Source organism: Thunnus maccoyii, chromosome 17 (assembly GCF_910596095.1).
Source record: "Thunnus maccoyii chromosome 17, fThuMac1.1, whole genome shotgun sequence".
In the NCBI taxonomy this organism is placed as follows: domain Eukaryota; kingdom Metazoa; phylum Chordata; class Actinopteri; order Scombriformes; family Scombridae; genus Thunnus; species Thunnus maccoyii.
This window is the reverse complement of record NC_056549.1, coordinates 25,853,038-25,871,402: the sequence shown is the minus strand read 5'-3', so window position 1 is coordinate 25,871,402 and position 18,365 is coordinate 25,853,038. Positions and strand designations below refer to the sequence as shown.

At 38.6% G+C, this 18,365-nt stretch overlaps 1 protein-coding gene across 8 annotated transcripts in view; it reads left to right on the top strand.

Annotated features, from left to right (window-relative positions):
* The window catches only part of LOC121882680 (spermatogenesis-associated serine-rich protein 1-like), an 85,685-nt gene that overhangs the window by 28,642 nt on the left and 38,678 nt on the right, over positions 1–18,365 (top strand). The window contains exons 5-6 of one of the 8 annotated variants that reach the window (XR_006092145.1): positions 1,989–2,071; positions 2,207–2,581. The exons of 2 other annotated variants lie outside the window; for them this stretch is intronic. Coding sequence is in view for 5 of the 6 variants with exons in the window: in XM_042391090.1 (XP_042247024.1) it covers positions 4,927–5,089 (163 nt within the window). In the remaining variant the exon portion in view is untranslated. Of the gene's footprint in view, positions 1–1,988; positions 2,072–2,206; positions 2,582–4,926; positions 5,398–18,365 lie in introns of those variants that run through there. 5 more of the 8 variants (XM_042391091.1, XM_042391090.1, XM_042391085.1 and 2 more) reach the window with 5 other exon arrangements.

Sequence of the window (18,365 nt, the reverse complement as noted above, 5' to 3'; positions counted from 1 at the left end):
TCAGTAATATCTGTCTATTGTGTTGTATAACAAGTACTTCTGACATGGAGTTAATTTTACTTTATCACAACAATTTCCTATAATGAGATATCTGAATCAGTAAATAAATGAATAAACAAACAAATTCTCCTTTATTCTCGAGTTTTCCAGGTGTTCCTGTATAATACCATATATTCTTTTTAAGATGTGGTTTTATAGGGTTAAATGGACTATACCCTTAAACCTCAGAGCCTTACAATACTGATAGTTAAGTTTAGGCATAAGGTTAAACATTATTATTATTATTATTATTATTTTTGAAGTTGTTTGACAGAATTATTAAGTTTAGACAAGAGACAATTTTATAGTTAGGGTCAAGTATCAGCTGACTCTTTTCAAGTAATATAATGCATTAAAACAACTTGACAATCATCACAGAGGTAATTGGGGACATTTTGAACAAGAATATGGTGGAGTTTGTTGATAACAATCTGATTTGATTTTTTATGGAATTTTTAAAATCCGCTTATGCAGAAATGAATGGGGTTGTTATGATTTTAGCAGCTAATTATTGTAAATGCTGTAGTGAAAGAACAAGAAAGTACTGACAGCATATAAGCAATTTGTCACTCTAATTCAAAAAGCAGCCTTACAGAAGACCCTATAGACATGAGCTCTGCACTTTTTGATAATGATCTGGGAGAAGGAACAATCAGCATGGAAACAAGTGCTTACCCATCCCACTGGAAAATGTGCCAAAAAAAGCTGTCCTGCAGGGGCTGTAGAGGAGCAGCTCCTAAAAATATTGGAGCAGCCAACCTTACCCTGTGTGCTACACCAGGGGGATGAAATGTATTATTCTGCCCTCAGTCTAGTGCCAATTCTCAACAGGCTGGACAGTAGGGGTCAGGCAGAGGCCAAGATTAGAATTTTGGGTGTGCTAGATGAGGTAGAGCGCAAAGATGTTGCACCTGCTCTCACTCCAAGAGTGGATGGAGTGGGCCCAGCAACCCCCCTCACACTTTTAATAATTCTTGGGGTTCTTCATTTGAAAATAGTTAGTTAGTTATTTATACTGTTGTTTTAGGTATTTTCACCAATTGTTTTATAAAATACATAAATAAAAATGAATACTGTATATAAATATAAATATAAATATAAATATAAATATAAATATAAATATAAATATAATATAAAAATCTTGTCTTGTTTTTATCTTTTAGTAATGTGCCATTATAAATAGTCTGTACTCAAGCTTTTATTAAAAACTACTCACTTCTCTTATTGTAATTTCATCTTATAGAATTTAAGACATTTGAAGTTAATTGAAGTGGTTTAACATGAATTTGTTGTTCAAAGCTTTTTCTTATCTCATCATATGTTACATGAAAACACATTTACACTAAGCAGATAGTGATGTGAATTCCAAGTAAGCAAATTACTTTGTTACCTCAGTGTGATAGCAAGTCGTTGTTTTGGCTCGATGGCATCCCTGAAGTTTGTCGACTGCTTTTCGAGCTCAGCACCAGTCCTGGACAACAGGTCGTCCATTTGCTCAGCACTCATCCTGAAGTACTGCCGATGAAGGTCAGGATTTAGCTTCAACTCTGCAACCGAATCCCCCTATAGTTTCCTTCTCTGATTGATCAGATGAACCCATCACTGTCCAGGTTGCCGTCTCCTTTGGATTCGCCGGAGCAGAAGAAGGAGAGCGAGTGTCTGTCTCTTATTAATAGCCGCCACAGCTCAAAACAAAATGCATCATGATAAGTAGTAATAAAACATTAACCTCTATTAAATGATTCCTAGCCAGGTAACGTTGGCTGTTGCTATCAAAGTAACTCAGCAAACTTGAATTTTCTTTATATTAGTGCAAAAAACTTCAGCGAATATGTTTGTCAATGTTTTCTATATTAGGACAACTAGAATAACATATATTATTATACCTTTATTATACCTCTATTATTATACCTCTCAGTCCTTGAAACTGGACTTCTTTATTCATACAGAGCTTATATGCTGTAAATACTGCCAGATGTTCCCATTTTTCATTCTTCTGTTCCAGATGGTTAAATAATGATCACAAATTGTGGTAGGTAAATACCTCTTCATCTTCTGCCTTTGTTATTAAAACCTGATCTGTTTCTGGAAGGTATATTAGAGAGTGTACATAGCCAGAGAATTGTACAGAAAGATTTACATGTTTTTTTCTTGATTTTGTCCTTAGTGGTTTGGAAACGTTGATTTTGGCCCCAGCAGAACTTTGGTGTCATATCCAGCAACAATTCTTCATTACAATCAACATTTGACAGTCTATACTGTTATGTACATGTAGTTGGCAAAGTAATTGTGCTTGTAAAACCCACTGGGATGCCACATAGACCTTCAATATGATTAAATCATTTGTGTGTAATGCTTGAGAATGAGAATGAGAATCCTCCTTGTTCTCTGCAATATTTAAGACTGACTCAAAAATGACCATTGTCTTGTTTTAAAGATGCAATATTTTTTATGAACAATTGTTGTAAGGCTTAACCTTGGTTGACAAATATATTATGTATTACTGTACTTAACTTAATAAAAGTAACCGTGTATTTTGCCAGTTGAATGCTTTTAATGTGAAGCAGCAGCAGTAGAAAATGTTGGATTTGCATAGCAGTAACTTAATACAGCTCTGATATGGCTGTAGGAGAATGAACAGTGAGGTTAACATCAATGACATAAAATGACAAACAGTAACGCTGGATTACATGTTGCATTGTTTCCTTTAAATCCCTCATGCATGTGAAGGCAATTTCAATCCAGCACAGGAATGGTGGACTCTACCACTAACAATGAAACCTAGAGAGAGGTAATTACAGATTGTAAATACATTAAATGACTATAGCAGAAAAAACATATAGCACCAAAACAGGATTTGATTTCATGAAAATCTTCAAGGAGTCTAACTTCAAGTACTATTCCTTTGAAGTGGTCCTACATTTGATTTGAATGTAAGACCAACAGCCATTCTGTAGACGACTTTACAGATCTTACAAGGTCACAAGTACATGTGTGTTATGCAAAAGTTTCTTTAACCCTGTTAGTTTTATTCTTTGTCCACTTGGAAACCAGCACCATTAATTTCTTCAAAAGAAAATCTTCATTCAAGTCCCTAAATGACTGCAGCCTCCACACCTCCTATATGCTTTACCTTTTGACGCATAATGACTATATCAATGATCCAGTCCCCTCACTGGTCTCAGCTCCAGTTTGTTTTGCCAGCCATTCCAGCCAATATGTCAATACATATCATCAAGACAAATCAGGCCTCCAGTATTCTGCATTTTCATTTTCTGGAGCAGTGGACATGGACATTTGCCTGGAGGAAAACTCTTGCTTCCGTAAATGAATCCATTCTTTTCTGAGCTTGTTCTTTACAGTCTGCTTTGATTCATCTCGGAACAATTGATTTTATGTTTTTTAAAGTTATGTTCCCTTTAAATTGTAAAGTTTTTGGTGAATATATGGGATTTTAGGAAACCTACTGTATAGTGAATATATATTCTAAAGGATGTGACGACATAATTAATTGAGAACCAGTATCATTAGAACATCATGACATTGCATTGCTCCTTCCCACCTTAGATGCATTCATGTTTTCTCTGTTTCTCTGTTTTCCCTGCAATCAAACTGGAGACATTGTGTTCATGTACACTCTTGACTCTTCTGCCCTTTACAAACTTTATTCCTGTTGCTTTTTGATGTAGTGGAGGCCTGTAACAGCGACTGGTAGCATGACATGGATGAAAGCCTTTATCACATTGTCTCTTTTTTGACATTTTTAAATTCAGCCAAGCATGAAAACTTATTGGAGATATTCACACCCTCTCTTTTAATAGGATTTCTGGCATTTAATGTTGGCATTTTGTGTGCAAATTCAAAATGTTTTTGAAAACTGGTGGATAGAAATGTATAGTACCTACAGTGTGAAAGTTGACATCCTGCACTCTTGTTGTACACATTTAAATACTTGTTTCCACTGTGTAATTTCTGCATTAATTCCATCATTAGACAAAAAAAACATTTTATATCAAGGACTTAAGGAAGAATAGTTTCAGTGGTTTATAGCAGAACCCCATAACCCAGATGTGACATAATGTGATCAGTGGCTGTTTCCTCTCACTGATTTTATTTACCTTGCTTGATTTTAAGTGCAGAGCAGGATTCCTGACTCCGGGACACCACAGAGCTTGTTACTGTATGAATCTGCTGATTCACTAATGTGCTGTTGAGTCAAACAAACTGTATATCCCCTGCCTGTTTCTCACTAGCTTTTTCCTATCTCTGTATCCTCATTCAGCTCAGTCCACTAATGGACCCTTATCCTAATATACGACCTGCTGTAGACTGTTGTTCCCTTGGACCCTTATATCCTTATCTGTGAAAGACATTGAATATTGACCCCCACTAGCAACGGATGCACCATTAAAACATGATCAATCACTTTAGTTTGATCAATACAGTCTGTGTACTAATCACAGTGATGGTGAACGAGTGTTTGATGGTGATTGCTGATTACACAAATATCCCTCCAGAGCTTACTCTTTGGTTGATTACTGAGTCAGACTCAGAAGCAGGTACAACAGCCCATTACAAATGATTTCATTTGATGTCACAGCTCCCTCATGACAACAACTATTTGGCGCAATTTTAACCAGGATGCAGCATTTAATCCTGATGAAGCCTAACACAGATTTAAACAAATAAAATACAGCAAAGCCAAGATGAGTATCATCCTGCTTTATTTATTAGCCAATGCCCACCAGTTCATACCAGCCTGGCTGCTGCTGTATTTCCCAGAAGCAGTTTTCAGGCTCACCACTAGATGGCAGTCTTTAATTTTGTTCCTCTCCTGCTTCATGGCTTTATCATAACATTTTGTCCTCTCCTCATGTTGACCGTCAGCAGGCTTCACTGGGATCTCCACTGGGTCCAACGTGGTGACTGCAGAGACACACTGCCACGTGTTATAACAGATGCAGATACAGAGCAAGAGGACACATTTGTACTGTGCTTACTTCAAGCACATGTTGCACAGAAGCCCACACAGGGTTCCTCGCTACTGTAGGTTTAAGATGAATCACTGATCGATACACAGTTGACTGAAGCAGCAACTCTCATCCTCTCCGGCTCTTGCTCCCTGTATGAAATTGATGGCAAATGGTTCCCCACACTGCTGCAGGCATAAACGTGTGGATCAGTGACCTTTGACACCAAGGCAGGATTTTTGTTTTTCTTTCTTATTATTTTTACTGGGCTGTTCTGGAGAACATAAGGCCACAGGCTGTATGTACAATACTTGTTGTTTCACAAGAGAAAAAGCTTTTTGTATCAGAAAAAAAAACAAATGCAGTGTTCATAAAATAAAAAAGTAACACTATCTTTTTTGTTTCCTAATAATTTTAATTGTAATGTTCCTGAAAAGGTGTATGGAAAAAAGAGAATATGGAGACAGTGTTAAATTAGTACACTTCCATTTGACTTCAATGTATTGGTAGTGTAACCTTCTTTTACCAAAGTGTCATTCAGTCAGTATAGCTGAACATACAGATATAAAAATTAGTTTTTCTGCGTGTAGTTGTGAATTTTTATTTCAAAATTATAAGGATGAGACCCTTGAGATGCACCATCTTGTTTTCGAGGGGGTCCTTAGGCACAGAAAATAAAAATTAGAATATATAAGCAAAACAAAAATAGATTAGATAATAAATCAAACATTACATTAACACAAAACAATCAACATAATAACATCAACATGGACATACGCATAAGGGCTCTCCCACCATCCTAAACCCCACCAGCTACATCTGTTACATGAGTCATCTGTACAAAGAATGAACAAGAAATAAAATATATGAATAGATCAAATAACATTATGTCAAAGTATAAAGTTTACTTATGAACAGAAATGAAAGTACATGCAATCAAAGACGAGAACAGGAAGAGTTAACGTGGACAAGCAACGATTATTCCAGTCTGATGGTGCTTTAAACTTAAAGCACGTCTCCCAATTTATTACAGGCAATCATGTAATTTAAGTAGTATGGAAAGTTAAAGTTTCCAACAACAAATCAATATTTACAATTAGTTTTTTTCTTTCTATCATTAAAGGAGTACTCCACTGATTAAAAACATTGATGATCAAAATGGAGGCAGCAGTGGCCAACATAGTCTCTATTATGTGTCAAGCTCCAAAAATGCTGGATTATCCAACTCCTAATTTGATAGTGTCCATATCAAACCTCAGACCTCATAGTTCATAATTACTGATGTAACCTTGATGACATCATCATCAAAAAATTCTTAACTCAAGATCCACTTACTACATTTCTCCTGCTTTCAGGGCTTTCAGGATCTCATGCTCCTTGTTAATAGATTGTCCTGTCTCGGTTGTCATGGAGATGGTTCAGTTGTCAAACAGTGAAGCCATACTGTTTATGACCACCAATATACAGTATACTTAATCATCTCCATGTAAACCAGACAAAATCCATCTGCTGATGAAGGCTACAAGATGTTGCTGAAAGCTCTGCAAGAATAGTGAGTGGACCTTGAGCTGAGATGGGGTTTTTTTGACAAACTTATTTTCCAAGCTCAATCATCAAGGTCATTTTCTTACTCTTTAAAAAGTTCCTCCACAGCCACAGAAGACTTTCTTACTGTGGAGCAGTACTTACGCATGACCTAAATCACTCTGACCACTGTGATTGGTTGATAGATGACTGGTCTGTGTCAGTGAATGTGAAATGAAAGAATGAATATACAGATAGATGGATTTTGGTTTGATGAATAATTCTGACTAAAGGCTGGAATATTCCAAGTTCATTAGTCTTACAAACAGCATTTTTTTTTCCAGTTTCCCAGTAATGGAGAGTTGTACAAACTGTCATCTCAGGTGTTATAGGTGAGTTGATTGGATTCTTATTAACTGCACCACCATCTAAATATGCTTTTAAACTGTAGTTATTGTTGTATTTTCCCAAAACAGTGACACAACGATGTTTATTACCTGCAGCAGCTAACTGTGAGCAAGTCTCAGTGATTCAGGAGTCCTCTGGAGCACTAAAATGTTTTGTAAATGAATCTAAACACTTAGTTAGGACTAATATGCCCTTAATTTTTAGGAGTTTTAGTCTTAATTTTAACCCGAGCATTTGAAAAACTGGTGGATTTCCCCTCTATGATTTTAAGATATTTTTACTGTAAATCAACAACTGCATGTACACCTCATCCAGTTAAGTAACTTTTATATCAATTCTTGACTTCTTTTTAATTGAATAAACAAGTCAGTAATTACTGTGTGTACTGGCTCAATACATTGTCTCAGTTTTCTCCACACTGTAATTAGTACCAAATCATATGATCCTTCTCTGGAAACATACCTGTAAATTATGGCATAATTAAGACACTTGGAAAAAGAAGTGTCACGATAAAAACATAATATACAGGAATTTTCATAAATATGATTCCAAGTACAAAAGCCACTGATATAAGAGCCAAAGATGTCTTTGGTTCTTATATCAGTGCTTTATGCTCCTGTAGTATAATGAAAAGAAACATGAATTTATCAAGGTGAGTCTCACCTGCCGTTGCATGCTGACACTTAATTTTTCATATAATTTCTGTTTTTGTGAGTAGCATAAATGGACTACAAACTATATTTCGTTATACAATCTTGTGTTGTGAAATGATAATAATAAATGATCTTGAATCTCGATAAAGCAACATCCTTTTTGTAGCATGTAATCTCAGTGGTTGTACCAGAGCATCTCTGTAGCTTCTCTGTATCACCTGCAGCATTGCTGTTTGTACACAATGTGACAGTCTATAGAGAACTCGATTAGGGCCCTGGCAGAGAGAGCAGTGATCTGCTGAAGCGCTGCCTGAGTGAGCGAGCTTTGCTGCAAAGTCACAGTATCCCCCTCTCCAGCAGAGAGAATCAGAGAGACACGCAGAGATATGCAGCAGTTTGTTGCACCCATCTGAATATCTCTCAGTTTAGCTGTGTCTATTCAGAGCTTGGCCATATTTCTCACCAACCCTCTATCCAGTTTTGTTGTGGATTTTTTTTATTTATTTATTTTTGGCTGCGAGTTTGTGAGTCTTTGGGGTCGGCAAAGAAGAGGTGTAGCGCAGTCCTGTGTGCCTTTCTGAATGTGCCAGCTAGCATCAGTGCCTCCAGCAGGCTGTGTAGGACACAGCCTGCTGGATCAGCATTTTACTCAAAGAGACAGAGAGAGAGAAAACTCTATTCTTGGGTTATAAGGCCCATGAGGGCTGCAGGGTGGTGAGAGCTGCGTGTTTTTCCCATTGTTCTACTACTTCATTTTCTTTTCTTCTTTAGTTGTGTCACATTTCCTCTGTTTTTCTGCCACTGTTTTTGTGCTCAGTCTTTCTTTTTGCAGCCCTTGTCCGTCTTTCTACTCTTCATCTCCTGCTCTAGTCTGTATCGCTCATCACTTCACTAAGAGTTCTACCAGCCATGAAATCAGAAGCCTCTCGCTTTTTTAAGTCAACTTAAGACGGCAGCCCAGTCAGCATCCTTTACATCAGCATGACAGTGCTGCTGCCAGGAAAGAGGGAAAAAAACAGGCACTATAAGGCCCACTTCAACTAGCGTGTAATCTCCCCGAGAGTTCACCTTGATGTAAATGTGCAGCTAATCAATACACAACATTAAAGCGGTAACAATAGGCTTGGCAAATTGCCCCTTTAAAGGCACACTAGGGAGTTGGGTTCATTTATTTGAGAGCTCCCTTGCTGCCAGTTGTGCTACTTTAGTGTTGTTGTAGAGGAAAAAGTTTGTTTTGTCTTTTCCCTCTTTTTCTCTAAAGCTTTCACGGTTTTTTCCACTTTGTCCCTCCAGCTGCTATACCCCGTCCCCCCAGCTTGCCGTCTTTTTCAAACTAATTTGTCTGGGCTGGTATCTTTTCTGCAGGCGAGAGCTGCCGGTGCATGTTTGACTTTGACTGACCTTTCTAATTCGACTCACTTCCATTGTAAAGTGGTATCAGGGGTGTTTATTCAGCTTTTGAGACTGCAACACCGAGCTAAAGGGCAAAAGGACACCAGTCACTCAGGGCCCATTCTGCTAATGAAGACAGATTAGTCAAGGAACAACATCCGCACACACACACAAACAGACACACACACATAGATACGTACACCTCCTCTGTATTGACTGTTTGACACAAATTACAGTGTGTGATTTTTGCTCACTGTGTTTATTCACTGGAGGAAATTATGGGGCTGATCAGTTCACCAAAGTGGTGAGAAGCCATGATTTTAAAAACATGTGATGTCAACTGAAGTTGACAGGTGATGAAAAAATAAATGGTGAATATACAGTAGGTCTTTATGCTCTCACCTAACTTATATTGTCTTTTCCTAATTCTTTAAGAGCTTTTGTATATGGATATTTGAACATTGTGGCTTTTATGGATTCTTTCCAGTAAATTTGCTCCTCTGCCTAATGACCTGCATGTGTTCTGTCTCCTCAAGGAGTCTACAGCCATGCTAGGTGAGCATGTGAGGCTGTATTTGCACATAGCGCTGCTTTCAGTTAAATGCTAACATGCTCTCAATGACAATGCTAATTCTTAATATGTAGAATGTTTACCATGTCCTTCATCTTACTTTTGCATGTTAGCATGCTAACATTTGCCAATTTGTACTAAATACTAAGTACAGCTGAGACAGATGGGAACGTCATTAGTTGTGCAGGTATCTGCTCATTAATCAAGATTTTCACCTGATGATGCAGGAGCTACAAAGTGATTATGATTCATCCTCGGGGGACCGAATGTCTGTAAACATTTCTCAGCAAACTATCCAATATTTGTTAAAAAAAAAAAAAAAAAAAATCAGTCAGAATCAAAGTGGTGGACCAACCAACCAACATTACAATCCCTAGAGCTCCACTGCTAGTGTATATAGAAAAAACTGCCACGAAACTGTTTTATTTTTCTGACTTTCTTTGAATCTTTGCCTTTTTCCTATGAAAAATTGGAATGTTTTTCATCTTTGTGTTTCTGAAAATTATTAAAGCAATCTGTCTTTGGTCGAACTACACAGTTCATTGAGAACTTGTACTTGTAGACATTGTCCGTGGGGATGTTTTGGTCTGGTTCCCAGATTTTGACCATTTATAGCCAAGCACTGAAAAATGTTTACTTCTATGTCATATAATTTAATATACTGAACAGCACTGTTCTATTGTTGTGATATGATGCAATCTTAAGTAATGATAATAAATAATGTAGTTATGTTTATTTTGATAATATACTAATGTAACATAATATGATAGTATTGTAGATTGTAGAGTATTGTATGTACTGTAACTTGCTGTTGTGAGCATAAATGTGGAATACATTGAGATATTATATGGAAACCACTTAGCTCTTCTCATATTTTTTAATCTCTATATAAAAGATACTTTAAAGACCTCTTCACATCCTCTCATCTACATGAGCTTTGACATTTTTCTAATTCCCACCCATAATTTTGGTGAGGAATGAAAGCAGCCAACTTTTCCCTCATGACGAGGTGTTGTATCATTATGTTAACCACATCCCTCTTCCCTTTATTCATTTGGCCACATTATCAAGTATTTTAATCCTAGAGGAAGATTGCCTCAAGCAAAGTAAAAAGTGCCTTAATGTATAGACGTGCTCATCCAAAAAGAAACAAGCATTTCCTTTTCGTTAAGCAGGTAACAGATCATTGCCCAAGGAGATAAAATGGCACTAACACAGAAAAAATGACTAATAATTACGACAGAAGGAACAAAATAGACTCAAGAGTTCACTTAACTAATTTTTTTTAAAAGCTGCACTACTCAATATTTTTATATTAACGATAGATCAAATGACCATGTGTAATGTGAAAGGGGTTGCTTGTAGTGATGAAACCAGAGAATTATCACTCAACTCTGCAGTTCTATGGAGCTTTTTTAGCCTCTTTTAGCTCATTGTTTTGATTTTATGACCCAAAACTTTACAGTTGGGTTCATTCTCACCCCTCTAATCAACCTTGTTTCCAGTAGCACCAGGCAGATATTTTCAGAAAAACAAAAAAGCTCTGATAAACCCACCCTGTACACTACCTGTCCAGCACCAAATGTTAGCTAATAGCTGGTGAACATAGTGGCATCAGTGAGCCAGATGTCTCCTTAGGAGTTGGTGGAGACCACAACTGAACTAAAAGGAGAGTGAATTACATTCATCAGGGCTTAAAAAACTTGTCTTTACATAAGGGCTAATGTTGCTATCTGTTGGATGTATAAACAGGCAATTGTTTGCTAACACACCAATATAAGGCTGTGTTCTCAGCTTGTTGCAGGGCCTCCAAATATCTATTAGTACAGCTCTGAAGAAACTGAAAAGTTAAAAAGCCATTTACACCATGCACGTCTATTTTGTCTTTTGGTCGAACTGTACTGCATTTTGTGGTCTCGTTTTCTTTGAATGTTCATTTATCACGCAGATTTAGATCAGTGTCATTCTGAGACAATAGTCCATTGATCCAAAATGAGACAATTATGTCTACTTCTTTTAAAAAAAACACTGTTGTGTTCTTTCAGGTAATACATTCGATAACTGCCAGTTAGCATTAAGCTTAATCAATACTTGACTAATTTGTACAATGTAGTAGACAGCTTATAATTTAAAGGGGAGATAACATGCACATTTCCAGGTCTATATTTTTAATCTGGGGCTCTACTTGAATGTCTTTGCATAATTTACAGTTAAAAAAACTCCTTATTTAACTACTACTAACCCTTTACACAGCCCCTCAGTTCAGCCTCTGTCTGAAACAGGCTGTTTTAGCTTCTGTCTCTTTAAGGCCCCCCTCCCAATGAGCCCACTCTGTTCTGATAGGCCAGTTCTTGGAAGCTGCCCCTCAGGAGACTTTCCCTCGCTCCGGAATTGATGTCAACAAACAATGAAACAAACAGTAATAGTAGGATTTCACTACTTTTTCTCATTCTTTACTTGAAATGTCAACTTCTTAAATACATCCAAACATGTCTGAGTTGAAATCCGATCTGAAATATGAGAGTGGACAACACAAAAAACGCATGACAAAACCTTAGCAACATCATTGGCAACCAAGGCTACGGAATGGACAGCCATTTTTGGGCATACTGCCGAGCTGACTTCAGCTCATCAGCATGGTAGAAAAAAACAATGCAAAAGAAGCATTCAGAGCAGGGTGAAGCCCTGGCTTTTGACTTGCAGGGAGCATTTCTACATAAAGAAGGATGCTTTTGTGTTGAAGTGAAATTGATGTGTTTTAATATGCATTTGCTGTTGCATGTTTCAAATGAATTTAAAATGGAATATCTGAGTGCATACAGGTAAGGTTACCATAGTGATTGAAGCACACTGCCTGACAGGCTAAACACAGGTTGTGTGACATTGGGTGTCCTGGGACCACCTCTGCCTTTATGTTGCGTGACACACAGCAATGCATCAGTAAACTCTCTTTGACAGCACATGTACTATAACATGATCACAGCAGCCAGAAGTGATGTGTGTACAGAGATAGATTCACTGCACACAGGGTCACATATCTCAACATGTGCAAAATCTAGAGATCTTTTAGCTTCATGTTGCCGCTGTAAAGTGAGGAATACACTCCCATTGTGCAAATGTGTGAGAAAATGTCACAAAAACAGCTGTGATACTCATCACAGTTTCATTAAATGCTAATGTGTAATATTATGCACAACCTTTCCTGAACATGCTGTGCCTTTTAACTGCCTTCAACCTGGTGGGTTCCTCTACATTATTATTGCTTTTAGGCTCTAATGGCTGTCAGTATAATGGCAGTGATTATTGGTTTCCCATGTAAAGATCTTTGAGAATAACCCTGAAAATTAACTGTTTGACACTGATTAAGTCATAACAAGGACAAGTTGAATATGTAATAGTAGCAAAATGATCTACAAATGGTCTGTTAATTTTAAGGTTCATGCAGGTCAGGGCCACAACCTACTAGCATACAGCAGAAAAAGTGTTGAGATGGCAGCATTTTTCGTGCTGATTTTTTTTTAAAGGTGAAAAGGTCTCCACAGGAAATACAGTGTAAGTGATTTAAAGCTGATCAATATTTTTATATTAACAAAAGATCTATAATATGTTGCTTGTAGTGACACAGAGAATTATCACCCTACTCTGCAGTTCCCCTCACTTCTACTGAGACTTTTTACCTATTTTAACTGTTTTGGTTTTCTGGCCCACATCCTCAACCCTGTTTTCAGCCACTGGAGGCAGAAGTTTTCGGACAAAAATTTCTGATAAATCAGCTGACCGTTACCCGCCCAGCACCAAACACTGACAGATAAAGTTAGCGACTAACAGGTAGCCAGAAACATGACTCCAAACGAATGCTAATGCAGTTTCTGCTGAATGTGTAAATAGGTGACTGTTTGCCAACACGTTCACCATAATAACTTTATAAGTTGATATGTCAGTGTTATGTTTTCATGTTACTCTGCTGCCCCCAAGTGGTCAAACAATACATGAACGCAGCTTCAGACTGGAGGAGCTTAACAAATAATCATTAACTTACAAAACTGATTTAAAATGGCTTGCATTTTGCATTTTACACAACATGTTGCGACATGATCAGCACACAGAAAATATAAAGAGCAACCACCAAGCCACCAGCAGTTAGACAAAGAGAATAAAATATTAACTTACCTTTGCTCCTGCATCAGTATTATTGGCTTCCCCCAGTGGCAGTAGTGCGTGCAATGCTGCTGTGCTGCACTCTTGTCAGTGAGTGAGGAAGAAACCACAGTATTTATTTTAATGGAAATAAGCTGCATTCTATTTGTCTTTTTTCTACTTTGCACTTGTAACATCAAAATTTTTCCCCTGATGCCTGCTCACCTTCCCTGGAGATATCTGGATATAATATTGTGGCAGACAAGCAATACATGAACCTGGATCAAGGCTATACAATTTCATATAAAATCAGTGTATAGATCAAGACCCTAGTTCTGTCTTGATTTATTACCTCAGTAAACTGTTTCCTAATGAGTTTATGATCTCAATTGCTAGTTTCACGTCTTCTTCAATACAGCATGATGTTCATTTTGTAAATTATGGTCCCATTTAATTTAAATTTGATGATAAAGCAGGGTATGCTTTAGGGTGTGGCTATGTTGTGATTGGCAAGGCACTACCACGGTGACGACATTGCTTACGTAACGTAACCATTGCGTATAGGCCTAGCCGTTGCTATTTATTATTGTATTTTCAGTTCACTAAAGTTGGTTGAACTTTGTGATCGCCTAAAAAATCTTGTTCAGTGTTTGGTTTTAATAAAAGATCCATTAGTGAGTCAGATGATCAGTTTTTCCAGTGAGTACATTTTGTTTGAACGGTTTTAGGCCTGTTTTTCGCTAGTGAAAATTAACCATATATTGTAAATGCACCATGCTAACTAAGCTAGCAGCTAGAGCTATGGTCAGCTCCACCCTCTTGTCCAAATATGGTCACTTTTGGCTCCAAAAATCAAACATGGCAACGGCCAAATCCAAGATGGCGATGGTCAAATCGCTACACTCGAGGCTTCAAAACAGCTGTTCGCAAACCAATGGGTGACTTCACGGGGACTATGTCCATATTTACATACAGTCTATGGTATAGATGCAAATACCTGCAACGTTGTAAATGACAAACCAATGAAATTAGATTTATACTTATCTTGAGATGTTTGACAAACAGGAAATGGCCTAACTAGCATAACTAGCATAAAGAAGTAGCCGAAGTTTCTGGTAAGTTTTGAAAGTACACAAACATAGCCTATGCCCACACATGCACAGAGTTGTGTGTTGTTAACTAGCTCCAGCAAATGCCTGTACTGTCATGTCCTTTGGCGGCTTGTGGCTCCACATACTGTAAAAACACTCCAACAGTCACATTTTTACAAACAATGCAAAATGAAAACTTGCTTCATGTTTAGAATAACAGCACCTGTGGTTTGTGTATACTACAACTACGACTGCAAATTCAACTCAAAATTAAAGCTGCAAGCAGCGATGATCGGGCCCTCGCACCCCAGCGCATGTCGAAGTGACGCTCAGTCGAAGGGCTTTTGTCAGTGACTTGTTGTGTAAAGTTTGAGGCAGATCCAACCGTGTACACTCAAGTTATATCAATTTCCTCTGTCATGGCGAAACATCAAAACTCAACGCCACGCCACGGCCAAACCATCATGATCATACACTAGTCTAGATGACACACACTGATTTTTAAGTCCTTACCATGGATTCTGTAGGAGGAGTTCTTTAAAATACAAGGTATGCGAAATGGCCAAGAAAAGGCGAAAATGTACCATTTTTTTCAAGATGGCCGACTTCCTGTTCCACTTACAATAAGGCTTCAAGAGGCTTTTTTGTGCGTGTTGACATTATACATGTGCCCTGTGAATTTCATCTTTCTACGTTAATCTGGAAGGCGGGGCTGCAATTTTGAAATTTTAAAGGGGGCGCTGTTGAGCCATTTTGCCACGCCCATTCAAAGTGACCACATAGGATTTTAGCTGACATCACTCTAGACATGTGTGTCAAGTTTCATGACTGTAGAGCAATCCCTTCTCCCTGAAAAACAGTATCGTATTTCATGGCAAAGGATGTGTCGCCATGGTAACAGCATTCAGTTTTGGGTCATGAGCTGCCAAATGTAGCATCACCAAGGTCTTGTTTATTAGCTGACTTAATTTCAGGTGCATCAGCCAAATTTCCTAGGAGTAATTAGACAAAGTACGACGCATGATACTTCCTGTTGCCAGTAGGTGGCGCTATGACTTTCGCTAAATATGAGACTGAACATGTGTTCAGATCGGGACTCTTAACAAGCATATGAAATTTGGAAAAGATCAGACCACGTGGAGTCAAGTTATAAGGCATTGAAATTTCATGGCGTCACATCGAAATTGGCCGCGTCGCCATGGCAACACCTTTCAACGAAGGGTCACCAACTTCATAATATAAGATCTCCAAGGTCTTGAGGCTATTCTCAGTAAATTTCAGCTGGATTCCATCACCGTGCTGCCCACAGGGCGTCAGAGCGTAAAACATGTAACTTCCTGTTGCCAGGAGGTGGCGCTATGACTCATATCCTGTATTGTCACATGGACCCGTTCAGGGCGGGACTCTTATGAAGCACAAAAGGTTTGGCTCTCTTAGGATCATGTATGCCGGAGTTATAGCCGTTTCATTTTTCATGGCGAAGGATCGAAATTCGCCGCCCAGCCACGCCCCCTAGGAAAGACTAATGAGAATTGTTTTAATAACTTTTAATCTCCTATGCCTGTAGATGATACGGACCGAATTTGAAAGTCCTGGGGTCAAATCTCTAGGAGGAGTTCGTTAAAGTATGCGGGCTGGAAATGACAAAATCGGTGCAAAATTTCAACTTTGATACAAAATGGCCGACTTCCTGTTGGAGTTAGGCTATGTGTCCTTGAGACTTTTTGGTGCGTCTGGTCATGATACATATGCATACCGAATTTCGTTCTCCTACGACAATCTGTATCGAGGGGCTCAATTTTCTTGACTTTCTAGGTGGCGCTGTCGAGCCATTTTGTCCCGCTTTATTTCGAGACCCATAAAATATCGCAATTTTCGCCAGTCCTGACATCTGTGCAAATTTTCATGAGTTTTCGTGCATGTTTAGGCCCTCAAAAATGCGTTTGTTTCGGAGGAATAATAATAATAATTAAAGCTGCAAGCAGCGATGATCGGGCCCTCGCACCCCAGCGCATGTCCAAGTGACGCTCAGTCGAAGGGCTTTTGTCAGTGACTTGTTGTGTAAAGTTTGAGGCAGATCCAACCGTGTACACTCAAGTTATATCAATTTCCTCTGTCATGGCGAAACATCAAAACTCAACGCCACGCCACGGCCAAACCATCATGATCATACACTAGTCTAGATGACACACACTGATTTTTAAGTCCTTACCATGGATTCTGTAGGAGGAGTTCTTTAAAATACAAGGTATGCGAAATGGCCAAGAAAAGGCCAAAATGTACCATTTTTTTCAAGATGGCCGACTTCCTGTTCCACTTACAATAAGGCTTCAAGAGGCTTTTTTGTGCGTGTTGACATTATACATGTGCCCTGTGAATTTCATCTTTCTACGTTAATCTGGAAGGCGGGGCTGCAATTTTGAAATTTTAAAGGGGGCGCTGTTGAGCCATTTTGCCACGCCCATTCAAAGCGACCACATAGGATTTTAGCTGACATCACTCTAGACATGTGTGTCAAGTTTCATGACTGTAGAGCAATCCCTTCTCCCTGAAAAACAGTATCATATTTCATGGCGAAGGATGTGTCGCCATGGTAACAGCATTCAGTTTTGGGTCATGAGCTGCCAAATGTAGCATCACCAAGGTCTTGTTTATTAGCTGACTTAATTTCAGGTGCATCAGCCAAATTTCCTAGGAGTAATTAGACAAAGTACGACGCATGATACTTCCTGTTGCCAGTAGGTGGCGCTATGACTTTCGCTAAATATGAGACTGAACATGTGTTCAGATTGGGACTCTTAACAAGCATATGAAATTTGGAAAAGATCAGACCACGTGGAGTCAAGTTATAAGGCATTGAAATTTCATGGCGTCACATCGAAATTCGCCGCGTCGCCATGGCAACACCTTTCAACGAAGGGTCACCAACTTCATAATATAAGATCTCCAAGGTCTTGAGGCTATTCTCAGTAAATTTCAGCTGGATTCCATCACCGTGCTGCCCACAGGGCGTCAGAGCGTAAAACATGTAACTTCCTGTTGCCAGGAGGTGGCGCTATGACTCATATCCTGTATTGTCACATGGACCCGTTCAGGGCGGGACTCTTATGAAGCACAAAAGGTTTGGCTCTCTTAGGATCATGTATGCCGGAGTTATAGCCGTTTCATTTTTCATGGCGAAGGATCGAAATTCGCCGCCCAGCCACGCCCCCTCAGGAAAGACTAATGAGAATTGTTTTAGCAACTTTTAATCTCCTATGCCTGTAGATGATACGGACCGAATTTGAAAGTCCTGGGGTCAGATCTCTAGGAGGAGTTCGTTAAAGTATGCGGGCTGGAAATGACAAAATCGGTGCAAAATTTCAACTTTGATACAAAATGGCCGACTTCCTGTTGGAGTTAGGCTATGTGTCCTTGAGACTTTTTGGTGCGTCTGGTCATGATACATATGCATACCGAATTTCGTTCTCCTAAGACAATCTGTATCGAGGGGCTCAGTTCTAGGTGGCGCTGTCGAGCCATTTTGTCCCGCTTTATTTCGAGACCCATAAAATATCGAAATTTTCGCCAGTCCTGACAT